The sequence below is a fragment of the Eptatretus burgeri genome, chromosome 4, assembly GCF_056783735.1.
Source record: "Eptatretus burgeri isolate ZD-2024b chromosome 4, Ebu_testis_v1, whole genome shotgun sequence".
In the NCBI taxonomy this organism is placed as follows: Eukaryota; Metazoa; Chordata; class Myxini; order Myxiniformes; family Myxinidae; genus Eptatretus; species Eptatretus burgeri.
This window is the reverse complement of record NC_140964.1, coordinates 133,513,392-133,531,119: the sequence shown is the minus strand read 5'-3', so window position 1 is coordinate 133,531,119 and position 17,728 is coordinate 133,513,392. Positions and strand designations below refer to the sequence as shown.

The following is a 17,728-nucleotide window of genomic DNA, read 5'->3' as shown; positions in this document are numbered from 1 at the left end:
CGCTGCCACACTCTGCCGCCGCCACACCTCTCCAACTCACCCGAGCCCAAAAACTCTGCCGCTGCCACACCTCTCCAACTCGCCCGAGCCCAAAACTGACTGAATTAGCCCCGTGCTCGGCGCTGTATAGTACGGCAGGAGAACCCATATGCAAATTTTCGGATCAGGATGAGCTCGGGGCCGGAGCCATGCTCACCCATTGGACGGAGGAAAAGTGGGCTTGAACCTCCCCTGATCCTCGAATTTGCATATATCGATTCTACTCTGACGCGCCTGGAGGCGGGGCCAAATCACCCCGCGCTTAATGATTGGACGGATCGGAAGTGGGCGTGTATCATTCCTGATCCGACCTCTCCTCGGAAAGGCCGCACTTTGTACCCGCGGCTCAGCGCGCGCCCTGTACGAGTCCAGGACAGCCTGACGCTCGGTGCCCACAAGCGATGCGGGAATGGCGGTAGAAGGAGGAGAGGTGAAGGTGGTGGAGGGTCTAAAGTGGTGGTCCCTGGCCACGGTGACGCTTGGAATGGCGGTGATGCGATGGTTGCAGGATGGTGTGCTGTGAAGGTAAAGGTCGTGGCTGTTGGCGTTGTTGTTGTGAAGCGGAGTTGCGGTTGTTGGTTGTTGTGTGATGGCGGTTGAGGCGTGGTTGGTTCAAAATAAAGATAGAACAGAAAAACGGCTATCTTAAAGGGTCGCAGCCCGAATGAATCACATTTATTCCCTCTCAACAACGGGTTTGGGGCTAACTACACATGTACTTACAGAGATACCTCACCTACAGGACCTGAATCGTGGTTTGCGAATTTCCTCAACCACAACAATATATTAGATTAGGACTGAGACGAAGATCTGATCACATTTTAGGTCAAATTTATGCAGAAATACAGAAAATTTGAAAGGGTTCATAAACTTTCTCGCCACTGTACCTGTAGCTGTATCTGTCTATTGCACCTTCCTTGATACAGCCATGGTTAATGACCTCTTTTGTACTTGTTGCGTTGAAGCCCTCGAGCGAGCTGTCAGCATGCTTGTTCATCTGTGCTCTTCCAATGTTTAATGCGTCATGTGCGTTCACTTTGCCGGGTCCAATCCCGCCGGTTACTATGTTCATGATGGACTTCGGATGATCAATTTGTATCAAAAGGATCGATCCATTTTTTTTCCCCCTTGATGTTCATTTTGTCTGCTGCATCAAACCACATTCCAGAAAACTTCTCCTATTTTATGGTTTGTCACCTTTGCTACATTTCAGCCCTCCTTCATGACTGAGAGATCTTGCAAAATACGGCTGCGTATTTGCAAACTGCAAGTCAACTTCTTTTGAGGGTTTCGGACTTCATTATCAATCCAGTGATGCCATCGGGGCCATGTCCATAGTTCATGAAGGTTGACTCAATAAACATATCAGACCAGATGCCATTCCAGAAACCCTTCTTGCGTCGCATGACATGCTCACCCTTCATGAATCTCTCCAGAACATCACCCCCAGTCTCTCCATGGAATGGAGATAGTACGGAACATATTGGGCATAGTTTTGGTGTCCAGCTGCAAAGAAATATAAAATATAAGGTGAACAAGCAATTCCAATATTGCTAGTCGCTAATTCGCAGATTAATGGCTTTGGTAAAAAATGCTCAAGGGTGCCAGGGTGGCACTTGGCGGAATCTTGATCTGGAGGATCCAAAGGTCATGAAACATATCTGTGTGTTTATATGTATATGACCTGCACACTGTTTATATGTATATGTGAAAGTATATGATCTGGGGGATCCAAAGGTTCCAATACATGGCATTCTCCATCTCCATCCGCACTAAGGAGCTTCTCATGCAGTCGGGATCGTGTTCCTCAAAGATGGCCATGGCTTCATCTACCAATTTGAAACCTTTATCCATGACCTTCGGCATGAGGGTTTTCTCCTCAGAACTTGATTCCGATTCCTCTCTGATGTGCTCCTCCTCCAGAACCAGGAGATCTTCATTGCTCAGCTCCTCCCTGTGTGAGGGAAGCAAATACTCAACATCATCTTCGGCAACCTCCTCGAATCCCCACATGCAGGGCCATGTCTACAATCTGTTGCCTTGCGTCGCTCAATTCAGCCTCCGTGAAACCGTGAAAACCTCCTTGAAACTCGGTCATTGCCTCCAGGCCATAGTTGATGGAGATGAAGATGAAGATGATGATGAGATGGGCATGTATTTCAAACAAAATCCCATTTCATCGAGGTTACAAAACACCTGGCTTGGTGTGTAACTTCCTTCCGCAATCACTGATTTTAAGACAGCTGGAAATTGTTCGGCAGCAGCATGATCTGCAGCAGCAGCTTCCCCAGTCAACTTGAGATTGTGGAATGCATGGAAACTCTTGAAGTGCTCGAACCACCCATGACTGGCAGAAAAAGGCATTTGGATCATTGGTATCTTTGGTGAGATCACCATACAAATTCCTCGCCTTCTCTTGAATGTCCATTCCAGACAAGGGCATGTTCCTTTGTTTCCGATGCTCTGTCTTCGCCAGATGGTCAGCCTCTTCGCCATTTTCTCAATAGCATCAGGCCAAGATGTTGCAGTTTCGATAACACTGAGATTCATTGTTGTCTGAGCGCTCTTTCGGATTTTATCAGGAATGCCCCAAATGGTTCTCACTGTAGAAACGAGAAGTCCCATCTCTCTGAATATCAATGCTGCGATCACATCAATCAAACCGATCTAAAACTTTTAATTTCACCTCCAATGAATGAGACTCTTGATTTCTTCTTCACGTGATCATTATCTCCAGTGCTACTTGCTACACACTTTGCAGCCATAGTTTTGGCTGCTTAGCATTACAGAGCACGAACGACTCGCACAGGGTGATGGAGCACAAATGATTCACACAGGGCGATGGAGCAAGAACGACTTTCTCAGAATGACAGAGCACAAATGACTCGCTCACAATGGCAGAGCACGTACGACTCGTTCAGGATGACGGAGCGAGAACGACTCGAGCAGGATGATGGAGCACGATCGACTCGCTCGGGATGTGGGAGCGCGAATGACTTGCTCGGGATGTGGGAGCGCGAACGACCGCTCGGGATGCCGGAGCGGGAATGACCCGGCCGGGATGCCGGAGCGCGAACGACCCGCGGCAAAAGCCGGAGCGCGGCAAAAGCCTCCGCTGCCTGTGAACGATTCACTCAGATGACATCACGTGATGGTGGTGGGGTTGGTGGTTGTTGTTGAATTAAATCCACACTGTAGCAAAAACGTGTTCTCAGAACATGTGTTATATGAGGGTCCCCTGTATTGACGGCATGTCTGCGCTATTTGACTGGCAGTTCAACTTTTCCATCCAGTTTTGGATATTATGTGTTATCATTGCCGGCCAGCTCGAACTGATGATTTAAAATATAAATTTGCGCTCAGTTCCTTTTAATTTATTTGTGTTGGGTTCTGACTTCAAATTTCGAGTATTCAGTTTATACAGAGTACAAAATATATTTGGTCGACCTTCCCCACCACCCCCCTCCACCATTCCCCCATTCCCCCACAACTCCCGATCCACCATCACCCCCATGAACCCACACCTACCGTTCTCCCCTTCCCTCACTCCCGGAGAAAGATGCCTCTGCCTCTGCAGCGATCTTTGGTGAGGCGCACGAAGTTTGCCGATCCCCACTGGTTTTTCCAATAATGGTTTGTTGAGAATTTGATGATAAATGCTCAAATGGTGGAAAAGTTATGATGTGTATTCACACACGCACGCACGCACATGCACGCACTCAAGCACATGCACGCACGCACGCACACACACAAGCACTCTGTTTGGCAGAGCGCACATAATTGCGAAAACCTGTCAACCATGCAGCGTTACTTAAACATTGTGCCGATAATGAAAACTGTATGTGTTACCTAACCGAAACCATGAAATATTACTAGTCATTGCTACTTGAACATGGTTTTGCAGGGTATTATCGGCGTAGCAGATGTCCTCAGGGATGAGCTCCTTGTTGCCTTCTGGGAAAGCCTTGCGAGAATTTGCACCAGTCATGCAACAATCTCTCTAATAACTTCCCTGCTGGCAAACATGTACCTCTCCCATCTGCAGAAACCAGCCAGCTTCCCTTCACTGCACACAGCACAAGATCTTGTAAGCTGTGGGTTTCAAATTGAATGACTCTCAATGCTTGCATGTTCCAGCATTAAATCTGTTCTTTTGTTTTGAAAGATCTTTCTCGTTCTTTCCTTCTGTGTTTCTTCTTGTGGTTTATTTAGGCAAAATATGAATTCATTTCTGCATTGATTTTTGATTTGTAAATTCACATGAAAAAAAAATGTTCAAACTGAAATATTTTATGTGTATATATATATATATATATATATATATATATATATATATATATATATATATATATATATATATATATATATATATATATATATATCTTCAATATAATACAAAAAACTCTCATCTTGTATATATGTATGTTCCCAAAATACAGCCAAAACGGTACACGATAGTGCAAAAATTTTCAGCACACCTTACTCAACATTCTCCTGTGGTGTGCAGTCTCAAGTTTCGTTCAAATAGGGCAACAAAAAATATTTAAAAAATCAATTTCCAAAACAGTCATGCACTCTTCGGGAGTATTTGATCAATGCAAACAATCTCAGCGGTAGATTTCGCAGGAGCTATCTTTTTTTTTCTTCAAATTATTCAGTAAAAAATCTCAAACATTTAGTATCGACAAAGAACAATTTATTTTTAAGCATAAAATAAACATCGCCATTTTGATCAAACACTTCAGTGTTCATGAATAAATATAATTGTGTTGAGAAGATTACGCACAATAATTTCTTCGACTTTCTTTTCTCCGTTTTTTTTTTTTCACATTGACGCGCAATATGAAGTTTCGTTCAAATCGGGCGACGAAAAAAAATATTAAAAAACCAATTCCCGATTCAGTGAAGTACTCTGGGATTATTTGATCAATGCAAACAACCTCAGCAGTATCATTCGCTTGAGCTATCTTTTTGTTGTTGGTGGGTTTTTTTGGGGTTTTTTTAATGATTTTTTTTTGTCACACACACACACACACACACACACACACACACACACACACACACACATGCCCTTCCTGACGCAACCCTGGTCGCCTCTTACGACACAGGGATATGGTACACCTATTTTAACCGGGGTATACACCGGCCCAGTACACTGGTACTCACTTCGCCGACCTCGGAAGAATGACAGGCTGAGTCAACCCCCTGGTGTATTAATTCAGTGGCCCAACGGGGCTTGAACTCAGGACCTTTTGGATCCCAAGCCGCTGCCCTAACCACTACGCCAACACCAGGCTCGTGTATGTGTATGTGTATGGATATATATATATATATATATATATATATATATATATATATATATATATATATATATATATATATATATATATATATATATATATATATGTATATATATATGTATATATATATATATATATATATATATATATATATATATATATATATGTATGTATATATGTATGTATATGGATATGTATATATACTCAAACGCAAAAGAAACTTACCACTTGTTAGAAATGTAATAAAATTGAAACAGTTCAAAATAAAACAAACCAACAATTGCTAATTGAAACATTGGCATTTTATTGATGACATGTCAAGTTTTTGACCAAGATACACCATCTCATAAGTTTGTTCTGCAGTACAGAAATGCACACGGTGCAGTGTCAGTCCCCTTTCAATGGCATGTGTGGCCACAATTGTTTTGGATAGAGGCAGTGCATCGTCGGCACATGTTGTCGACCAGTCTTTAGATGGATTGCTGCTGGATTCTGTCCCACTCAGTCCTCAATGTCTGAAGCCATCTGACTTCGGACCATCTGCCTGTCCTGCCTTGCAGTGGTGACTCTTGGCCTCCCTGATCGAGGTCTGTCATCTGCAGAGTTGTGGAGGGTGTCTCTGTCCACCAGGGCCGATATCGTCTGGTGTGAACAGCCAAGGTGACGTGCCACCTCACGGTAGCTCAATCCGCCTTGCAGTATGCCCAAGGCACACTGCCGTTGATCCCTCACCCCTCTCACCCCTCACTCTCACTCTCAAAGCAACCATCCCACTCTTCTCCCTCCAAGCCTCCCTCTCACCTCTCTCAAAAATTCCCCCCTCACCTTTCTCCCAACTTTCATCCCCCTCACTCATCCTTCTCAAAGTTGCCCTCCCTCTCATCCACCAAGCTGCCTCCCTCCACTGCCCTCTCACCTCCATCTCTTCACTCCTCCTCAAATCCTCAACTGCCTTCTTCCTTGTCTCTTGTCCCCCCTCTTCCCCAGCACCACAGAGCCTTTTCTCCTCCTCATTCAGCCCCCTCCCCTAGCTATTCTGCAATACCCCACACTCTTTCAACAACCCTCCTTACCTCCCCCCCTCGTCCCTTGTCCTACCCTCCCCCTCCCCCTCCACCTCCTGCACCCAAAGCCTCCTCCCCTACCTCCTCATTAAAAGTGTGGACCTCAAATATCCCAGGCCTTCGCTCAAACCTTTCAGATCTTTCCATACAGGTTGCCACTGACAAACCAGACATAATCTGCCTAACAGAAACTTTCCTCTCCCAAGACGCGTCTGACTCCCAAGTATCTCTCCCCGGTTAGTCCCTCTTTCGGTATGACAGACCTGAGCCTCGTCCTGGTGGAGGTGTTGCTCTCTTCATCAAAGACTCTATTCCTCACTCTCCATGCACTGCTCTCACTCCCCCACACCCCCAGGAATACCTCTGGCTTCGGCTTCCCCTCAACTCCCACCTCATGTTTATGTGTGTACTGTACCGTCCACCGAACAGTGATGACTCCATCTACACCTCACTATCCGAAAACATGGACCATCTTCTATCTTCTCATCCAAACTCTCTCTTCCTCATATGTGGTGACTTCAATTGTCATCATGCCAGTTGGCTAGGTGTGGGTACCTCTCTCACCTGTCATGGCACCTCAGCAAAAGCTTTCTGCGACTCATTAGGACTGACTCAATCGGTCAACTTCCCGACCCGGATCTCAACCAATGGTACTCCATCTCTTCTGGATCTGATTTTGACAAATTTCCCTGACAATATCTGCTGCTCTTTCTTCGCTCCAATTGGTTCTTCTGACCATGTCCTTGTCCAAGTGGACATCTCTCTGGCTATTATCAGAGAACCACCTCACCGCCGTCGAGTCTGGCATTTCACTCAAGCCGACTGGCAGGGTCTCCGAACAGCCATCAAACTTACAGACTGGTCTCCTATCACTACTTTCTCAAACATCAACTCATCCTGGGAATTCTTTCAAAAAAACTTGCTCTCCCTCATGCACAGATTTATCCCCTCTCGTGTTCAGTTGTCCTACCCTTCCTCCCGCACTTGGTTTACTGAAGCTTGTGGCGAGGCAGTTGTCCTGAAACAACTTGCCTTTGCTTCATGGAAAGCAAACCCAACTGAGGGCAATCTCAGTTCCTTCCACAAAGCTCGGAACAAGTGGGTATCTACCCTCAGGAGAGCCAGAAAACAACATCTTTCTCATCTCAAGTCTGAACTCTCAAACCTCTCTCCCTCCTCAAAATCCTGGTGGCGTTTAATCAAATCTGTTTCTGGTGTATGTTCCCCCTCTATCCCCTCCCTTACCTCAAATGTCCGCACTGCTGATTCCACACGTGATAAAGCTGAATGTCTAAACTCGGTGTTTGCAGCTAAATCTTGTGTCCTAAACCCATCACTTTCTCTACCCACTCTACCCAGTCGCACCCAACTGTCCCTGGACTCTGTGTCCTTTTCTCCTGACAAGGTGGAGAGCTTGCTTTCAAACCTCGAGTCAGATTCTGCAACCGGTCCAGACGGCATCAGCCCACGTGTCCTCAAAGCCTGCTCTTCTGCTCTTGCTCACCCTCTCTCGGTTCTATTCACCCTCTCATTTGCCCAAGGTCATCTGCCATCTGCTTGGAAATCTGCTAACATCACTGCCCTGCATTAAAAAGGTGCAAAAACAGATCCCTGCAACTACAGACCAATCAGCCTTCTCCCAATCATCAGCAAGGTGATGGAATCCATCATCGCTTCAGACATGAAATCCTTCCTCTTCTCCAATGGCTTGATTTCCAATGATCAATTTGGTTTCAGACCAGGTCACTCTACCCTGGATATGCTGCTTCTGCTCTCCCAACAATGGATGGAGGTCCTCGATGCCAGACAGGAAATCCGAGCCGTATCCCTGGACATATCACGTGCTTTTGACACAGTCTGGCACCCTGCCCTACTCACCAAACTCTCTTCCCATGGTATTCAAGGCCATCTCCACTCATGGCTCGCAGACTTCCTCTCCTGTCGCAGTCAACATGTGGCCCGAAATGGAGTTCTTTCATCCCCTCTTCCTGTGCAGGCTGGAGTTCCTCAAGGTAGCGTTCTGGGCCCCGTTCTTTTTTCTGGTTTTCATCAATGATCTCTCTGACTCTCTGGAAAATCCTCTATATCGCTTTGCTGATGACCACCCTCTGACGTACCATCGGTCATCCCTCAGACCGGCAAGCAGCAGCTTCTTCGCTCACTGCAGATCTGGATAAAATCACACACTGGTCCAACACGTGGAACATGTCTTTCAATCCGGACAAATCTCACACTCTCACGATGTCTCTTTGAAAGGACCGTTTAGAAACCCCCCCATCCACTTTCTCAACAATCCTCTGGAAGAAGTCTTTTCTTTCAAGTTTCTGGGTCTCACTATCTGCCATGACCTTTCCTGGGAAAGTCACATTTCCAACCTCGCCTCAAAAGCCAGTCGCCGACTGGGAATCCTCCGTCGTGCAAAGTCCTTCCTCGGCCCTCTTGAGCTCCTGACCACTTACAAAGCTTTTGTCCGGAGCCTGATGGAGTACTGCTCTCCCCTCTGGGCTGGTGCTCCTGCCTCCCACCTTTCTCGGCTTCACACTGTAGAAACCAGGTTATTTAAGATCATCGGCATCTCCCGCAATGAAGCTGAGTCTTTGGGCCTCTCACTCAATCACCGCAGGTTGGTCGGTGGTCTTTCTGTCTTCTACCGACTCCTCTCCAGCCTTGCCCCCCCCCCCCGCTCTCTCTGCGATTTGTCCCCACCACATTTCCACAGGGCGCTCAAGGTCTGCCAACAACCCCCTTCTGGTAAAACTACCAAAATCACGAATCACTGCTCATCTTCAATCTTTCATTCCTCTTTTTTTCCGCCTTTGGAATAAACTTCCTCACTCTATTCTTTCCCATTCTTCCCTCCAGGCTTTCAAAACAGCTGTTCACCACCACCTCTTATCATCCCCCATCCAAATCCTCGATCTTTTCTACCCCCGATAATCCACCCAAGCCCACTTCCTTCATTTCTCCTGCTTTCCTTTCTGAAAGTCCCTGAAATGTCCATCTTCTCTTCGCCATGTTCCCCGTCCCATCCCCATCCCTGTCCCTTCCACAGTTCACCTAATGTGTCTGTTCCCCACTGTTTTGTCCCTTCCACTCCCGCCCCTCTTGTCTCATGCCCCCTTGCTGTGAGTTGTGTGTTAACTCTCATACGAGCCTCGACAAGGTATACAAAAAAAAAAAAAAAGTTTGCTGTGTAACTCAGCGGACATGCCGACAATGTTTGGGAAGTCTTGGCGTTGCAAAGTTCCACTTGCATTTTGCACAATGCGTATTTTTGTCATTCCCCATGTACGGTCTGTTGTTTGCGACCAGTTTTTTGGACTGCTATCCTGTGCATGTGCACGGGTATCGCAAGTATATATATATATATACATATTTGTGTGGATGTATGTATATCTTCTTCCTCTTCCTCTTCTTCCTCTTCCTCTTCCTCTTCTTCCTCTTCCTCTTCCTCTTCCTCTTCTTCCTCTTCCTCTTCCTCTTCTTCCTCTTCCTCCCGTGAGGGGTCGCCACAGCGGACCATCCGTCTCCATTTTGCTTTATCCTCCACATCTTCCATTGACACTCCAACCACCCAAATAACCACCCTCACTGCATCCATTAACCTCTTCTTTGGCCTTCCTCTTCTCCTCCTACCTGGTGGCTCCATCCTCAGCATCCTTCTCCCGATATACTCCACTTCCCTCCTGCGCACATGTCCAAACCATCTCAATCTCACCTCTCTCACTTTGTCTCCAAACCGTCCTACCAGCGCTGTCCCTCTAATATACTCATTTCTTATCCTATCCATCCTCGTCACTCCCAACGAGAATCGCAGCATCTTTAACTCTGCCACTTCCATCTCCGCTTCCTGACTTTTTGTTCGCGCCACCGCCTCCAAACCATACAACATAGCTGGTCTCACTACCGTCTTGTATACTTTCCCCTTCACTCTTGCAGCTACCCTTCTGTCACAAATCACTCCTGAAACTCTTCTCCACCCACTCCATCCTGCCTGCACTCTCTTTTTCACTTCTCTCCCACACTCTCCGTTACTTTGGACAGTTGATCTCAAGTATTTAAACCAATCCACCTTCCCCACCTCAACTCCTTGCAACCGCACCATACCACCACCCTCCCTCTCATTTACGCACATGTACTCCGTCTTACTCCTACTGACTAACATTCCCCTTCTCTCCAGTGCGTACCTCCACCTCTCGAGGCTCGCCTCAGCCTGCTCCCTACTCTCACTACAGATCACAATGTCATCCGCGAACATCATAGTCCCTGGGGACTCCAGTCTGATCTCGTCCGTAAACCTGTCCATCACCATTGCAAACAAAAAAGGGCTCAGAGTCGATCCTTGGTGCAATCCCACTTTTACCGCAAACCGGTCCGTCATTCCTACCGCACACCTCACCGCTGTCACACTGTCCTCATACATATCCTGCACGATCCTCACATACTTCTCCACCACTCCCGACTTCCTCATACAATACCACAACTCCTCTCTTGGCACCCTATCATAAGCTTTCTCTAAATCCACAAACACACAATGTAACTCCTTCTGGCCTTCCCTATACTTCTCCATCAACATTCTCAAAGCAAACATTGCATCAGTGGTGCTCTTTCCTGGCATAAACCCATATTGCTGCTCACAGATCATCACCTCTCCTCTCAACCGAGCTTCCACTACTCTTTCCCACAACTTCATGGTGTGGCTTAACAACTTTATCCCTCTGTAATTTCCACAGCTCTGCACATCACCCTTATTCTTGAAAATCGGAACCAGCACACTTAATCTCCACTCCTCCAGCATCCTCTCACTTTCCAAGACTTTATTAAACAATCTGGTTAACAACCCCACTGCCATCTCTCCAAAGCACTTCCATGCCTCCACTGGTATACCATCTGGGCCAACCGCCTTTCCACTTTTCATCTTCTTCATAGCAGTCCTTATTTCATCCTGACTGATCCACCCCACTTCCAGATTCACTATCTCCACCTCTTCCAACCTTCTCTCTCTCTCATTTTCTTCATTCATCAGCTCCTCAAAGTACTCCATCCACCTTCTCAACACACTCTCCTCGCTCGTCAGCACATTCCCATTTGCATCCTTTATCACCCTAACCTGCAGCACATCCTTCCCAGCTCGGTCCCTCTGTCTTGCCAATCGGTATAAATCCTTTTCCCCTTCTTTTGTATCCAACTTCTCATACAGCTCGTCATATGCCTTTTCCTTGGCCTTTGCCACCTCTCTCTTTGCCTTGCGCCGCCACTCCTTGTACTCCTACCTACTTTCTTCATCTCTGGCTATCCCACTTCTTTTTCGCCAACCCCTTCTTCCTTATACTTTCCTGTACTTCTTCGTTCCACCACCAAGTCTCCTTATCTTCCTTCCTCTGTCCAGATGTCACACCAAGTACCTTCCAAGCGATCTCCCTCACAACTTCTGCTGTAGTTGCCCAATCATCCCACCCATCTTTACCACCATCCAACACCTTTTTTTATTTTTTGTATACCTTTGTCGAGGCTCGTATGAGAGCGAACACACAACTCACAGCAAGGAGGCATGAGACGAGAGGGGCAGGAGTGGGAGGGACAAAACACTGGGGAACAGACACATTAGGTGAACTGTGGAAGGGAGAGGGATGGGGATGGGACGGGGAACATGGCGAAGAGAAGATGGACATTTCAGGGACTTTCAGAAAGGAAAGCAGGGGAATTGAAGGAAGTGGGCTTGGGTGGATTATCGGGGGTAGAAAAGATCGAGGATTTGGATGGGGGAAGAAAAGAGGTGGTGGTGAACAGCTGTTTTGAAAGCCTGGAGGGAAGAATGGGAAAGAATAGAGTGAGGAAGTTTATTCCAAAGGCGGGAAAAAAGAGGAATGAAAGAGTGAAGATGAGCAGTGATTCGTGATTTTGGTAGTTTTACCAGAAGGGGGTTGTTGGCGGACCTTGAGCGCCCTGTGGAAATGTGGTGGGGACAAATCGCAGAGAGAGCGGGGGGGGCAAGGCTGGAGAGGAGTCGGTAGAAGACAGAAAGACCACCGACCAACCTGCGGTGATTGAGTGAGAGGCCCAAAGACTCAGCTTCATTGCGGGAGATGCCGATGATCTTAAATGCCCTGGTTTCGACAACGTGAAGTCGAGAAAGGTGGGAGGCAGGAGCACCAGCCCAGAGGGGAGAGCAGTACTCCATCAGGCTACGGACAAAAGCTTTGTAAGTGGTCAGGAGCTCAAGAGGGCCGAGGAAGGACTGAGCACGACGGAGGATTCCCAGTCGGCGACTGGCTTTTGAGGCGAGGTTGGAAATGTGACTTTCCCAGGAAAGGTCATGGCAGATAGTGAGACCGAGAAGCTTGAAAGAAAAGACTTCTTCCAGAGGATTGTTGAGAAAGTGGATGGGGGGGGGGGTTTCTAAACGGTCCTTTCGAAGAGACATAGTGAGAGTGTGAGATTTGTCTGGATTGAAAGACATGTTCCACGTGTTGGACCAGTTTGTGATTTTATCCAGATCTGCAGTGAGTGAAGAAGCTGCTGCTTGCCGGTCTGAGGGATGACAGATGGTACGGCAGAGGGTGGAGTCGTCGGCAAAGAGAAATAGAGGATTTTCCAGAGAGTCCGAGAGATCATTGATGAAAACCAGAAAAAGAACAGGGCCCAGAACGCTACCTTGAGGAACTCCAGCCTGCACAGGAAGAGGGGATGAAAGAACTCCATTTAGGGCCACACGTTGACTGCGACAGGAGAGGAAGTCTGCGAGCCATGAGTGGAGATGGCCTTGAATACCATGGGAAGAGAGTTTGGTGAGTAGGGCAGGGTGCCAGACTGTGTCAAAAGCACATGATATGTCCAGGGATACGGCTCGGATTTCCTGTCTGGCATTGAGGACCTCCATCCATTGATGGGAGAGCAGAAGCAGCATATCCAGGGTAGAGTGACCTGGTCTGAAACCAAATTGATGATTGGAAATGAAGCCATTGGAGAAGAGGAAGGATTTCATGTCTGAAGCGATGATGGATTCCATAACCTTGCTGATGATTGGGAGAAGGCTGATTGCTCTGTAGTTACAGGGATCTGTTTTTGCACCTTTTTTATGCAGGGCAGTGATGTTAGCAGATTTCCAAAATCTCACCTGTCTCACCTCCTCCCTAAATTCCACGCAACAGTCTTCCTCCTTCAGCTTCCACCATCTGGTCCTTGGTTCAGCCCTCACTCTTCCTCAACCTCACCTCCAAAATCATCCTACAGCCCACCAATTGATGCTGTCAAGCTACACTCTCCCCTGCCATCACCTTGCAGTCTCTAATCTCTTTCAGGTTGCATCTCCTGCTTAAGATGTAATCCACCTGTGTGCACTTTCCTCCACTCTTGTACGTCACCCTATGTTCCTCCTTCTTGAAATACGTATTTACCACTGCCATTTCCATTCTTTTTGCAAAATATACCACCATTTGCCCTTCCACATTCCTCTCGTTGAGACCGTACCTACCCATCACCTCCTCATCCTCTTTATTCCCTTCCCCAACATGTCCATTGAAATCTGCTTCAATCACCACTCTTTCATCCTTGGATACACTCTCCACCACTTCATCTAACTCACTCCAGAAATCTTCTTTATATTCCATCTCACACCCCATATGTGGGGCATATGCACTGATGACATTCATCATCACCCCTTCAAATTCCAACTTCACACTCATCACTCGGTCAGACACCCTCCTCACCTCCAATACCCTCTTGACATAATCCTCCTTCAGGATTACCCCGACACAATTTCTCCTCCCATCCACACCATGGTAGAACAGTTTGAAACCAACTCCAATGCTCCTCGCCTTACTCCCCATCCACTTGGTCTCTTGTACACACAGTATGTCCACCTTTCTTCTGTCCATCATATCAGCCAACTCTCGCCCTTTGCCAGTCATAGTCCCAACATTCAGAGTTCCAACTCTCACCTGCACACTTCTCCCCTTCCCCTTCTCCCACTGCCTCTGGACCTGCCTTCCCTGTCTCCTTCTCCTCCTTCGCCCAGCAGTAGCACAATTTCCACCGGTACCCTGCTGACCAACGGTACCAGTGGCGGTCGTTGGTAACCTGGGCCTCGACCAATCTGGTATGGAAATCTGTTTTATTGTCCGCATTATGATTTGGCATAGGTTTTTACGCCGGATGCCCTTCCTGACGTAACCCTGGTCGCCTCTTACGACACACAGGGATATGGTACACCTATTCTAACCGGGGCATACACCGGGCCCAGTACACTGGTACTCATTTCGCCGACCTCAGAAGGATGACAGGCTGAGTCAACCCCCTGGTTTCTATTAATTCAGTGGCCCAACGGGGCTTGAACTCAGGACCTTTTGGGTCCCAAGCCGCTGCCCTAACCACTGCGCCGACACCAGGTTTTCGTGTGTCTGCATGTATGTGTATATATGTATATGTGTATATATATATATATATATATATATATATATATATATATATATATATATATATATATATATATATATATATATATATACATATACACGAGGTGTGTTCAAAAAGTATCCAACCTTCGGTCATACAAAATACTCTTATCTAGATACAACAAACTTACATGAATCTCCTTCAAAGTAGTCCCATTGGGCTACCACACACTTCTCCCAACGGTTCTGCCACTGTCGGAAGCAGCGCTGGAACGCCTCTTTTGGGATGGCGCGCAGCTGGTCCGTCGCATTCCGCATGGTGTCTTCTCTGGACTGAAATCTGATCCCTTTCAGGGGCATTTTCAGCTTGGGGAAAAGCCAGAAGTCAGAAGAAAAAGCCAGAAGCCAGAAGAAAAGCCAGAAGAAGACTGAGCCATGTCGGGAGAGTAGGGAGCCTGATGAAGCACAGGTGTGTTGTGTTTGGCCAGGAAACTCTGTATCAAATGTGAAGAATGGGCGGGTGTGTTATCGTGATGGAGCTGCCAATTGACCGCTGCCCACAGGTCCGGCCGTTTGCATCGCACAGCGTCACGAAGGCAACGCAGTACCTCTTGGTAGTATCCTGCATCAGCAGGGTCCTCACTTGGTCAATGACGATCTCATTTCGGGATGTTGAGGGCCTACCAGAACGTGCTTCACTTTCCACTGATGTGCGACCATCTTTGAAGTGGTTGTACCACTCTTTTATCTGTGTGGTGCCCATTGCTTCGTTCCCGAAGGCCTGTTGAATCTTGCGGATCGTTTCCACTTGGGAATCGCCAAGATTTACACAAAATTTGATGCAGTAGCGTTGTTCAAGTTTTTCCGTCATTTTGTCAAAAACGAAAATCTGAGGGTGCTCACTTCCACTTCCTCACTCATCGGCGGTCTGTCGGCGACTCACAGCTTCTGCAGGCAGGAAAATATTCACGCGTATGGACTAGGATCGCCTACATACGTGCACCAAACCACGCCTCCCAAGCTTCATTTGTTTACACACGAAAAATAAAGGTTGGATACTTTTTGAACACACCTCGTGTGTATATATATATATATATATATATATATATATATATATATATATATATATATATATATATATATATATATATATATATATATATATATATATATATATATATATCTCTCTCTGGAAAAAACATAATAAACCACTCCAAAAAAATTTAAATCAGCATCTCCATGTATGGCAGCCATTCCATTCCAATATCTGTTGAATTCCAACTCAGGCACACCTCATTCTAGTTCGTGAGGTACTGATTAGGTGATCACCTGAACCGAATCTTATTTGACAAGGAAAAGTATAAAAACCACTACTGTCATCACTATCCTCTTGCAATGCGACCAGCTGGATGGCAAAAACAGTGCTAGTAGTACCTCAAAAGTAATTGGAATCAAAAAATAACTCTTGACTATGCCAAAAGAGTTGAAAAGAAAAGTTTTGATTGAGGAAAAGAAGGGTTCAATTCTGGCTTTACTGGCAGATGGATACAGTGAGCGTCACGTTGCTTCCATCCTCAAAATTTCAAAGATGGCGGTTCATAAGAACAAGGTCAAGCAGCAGACATTGGGGACAACAAAGCCACAGACTGGCAGAAGGCGAAAACGACTTTCCACTGACAGGGATGACTACCAACTCATTCGAATGTCACTCAACAACCGTAGGATGACATCAAGTGACCAACAAAAACAATGGCAAACGGCAGCTGGGGTGAAGTGCATGGCGAGGACGGTTTGCAACAGGCTCTGAGGGGCAGGGCTGAAGTCGTGCAAAGCTAGAAAAAAGCCCTTCATCAATGAGAAGCAAAGAAGAGCCAGGCTGAGGTTTGCAAAAGACCATAAGGATTGGACTGTAGAGGACTGGAGTAAGGTCATCTTCTCTGATGAGTCCAATTTTGAGCTTTGCCCAACACCTGGTCATCTCATGGTTAGACGGAGACCCGGAGAGGCCTACAAGCCACAGTGTCTCGCACCCACTGTGAAATTTGGTGGAGGATCGGTGATGATCTGGGGGTGCTTCAGCAAGGCTGGAATCGGGCATATCTGTCTTTGTGAAGGAGTCATGAATCAAGCCACGTTCAAGGTCATCCTGGATGAACACTTGCTTCATTCTGCTCTGATAATGTTCCCCAACTCTGAGGATTGGTTTTTCCAGCAGGACAATACTCCATGCCACACAGCCAGGTCAATCAAGGTGTGGATGGAGGACCATCAGATCAAGACCCTGTCATGGCCATCCCAATCTCCAGACCTGAACCCCATTGAAAACCTCTGGAATGTGATCAAGAGGAAGATGGATGGTCACGTCACTGTCCGCCTTGATTGGACAGGGCCTCCATGGGTCCGCCCATTCTGGGCGGCGTTTTGGTCATGCCGGGAGCCCGCCCGCTCCACACATGCAGACTCGCCAATAAGGAACTCCTGAAAGAAGATTTTTTGCCTCGGCCAATGGGCCTTCGGATACAGCAGGTGAACAGTGGATCGTGATGGGGGATGGGATATAAAGATTTATTGCCCTTACTAAAAAAAACATTGCAATGCACCTCTTCGATTGCCGACTCCACACAAGGAGGGGTTCTGTCTTCACATATACTTAACGGCATAACTCACCTTGGGTCAGCTGTATGTTTGAATGCATACGGTTCCGAGAACCATAACAACTACCACCCCCCCCTTTTGCTCGACTCGTCCCGAGTCGTTTAACATCCGTGTGGCATGCAGGTGTAGGTTTACCCGAGTACGTTTTACCTACAGATCCCTGAGTGCGACATTCGAATACATGTCCCAAAAATAAATAACCTAGTGTGTTGCGTAACTAAACGAACGGACTCATTCGGACATCTTAACTACATTGCCGGCGCGAAACAAACAACAG

The 17,728-nt window shown here is 46.9% G+C and overlaps 1 protein-coding gene across 10 annotated transcripts in view; it reads left to right on the top strand.

Annotated features, from left to right (window-relative positions):
- Positions 1–17,728, top strand: part of HPS3 (HPS3 biogenesis of lysosomal organelles complex 2 subunit 1) — a 120,308-nt gene that overhangs the window by 76,853 nt on the left and 25,727 nt on the right. For 9 of the 10 annotated variants that reach the window (XR_015056805.1, XR_015056804.1, XM_085876256.1 and 6 more), the window contains one exon: positions 3,944–4,126. The exons of the other annotated variant lie outside the window; for it this stretch is intronic. Coding sequence is in view for 7 of the 9 variants with exons in the window: in XM_085876256.1 (XP_085732382.1) it covers positions 3,944–4,126 (183 nt within the window). In the remaining 2 variants the exon portion in view is untranslated. The remainder of the gene's footprint in view (positions 1–3,943; positions 4,127–17,728) is intronic. 10 annotated transcript variants of the gene reach the window in all.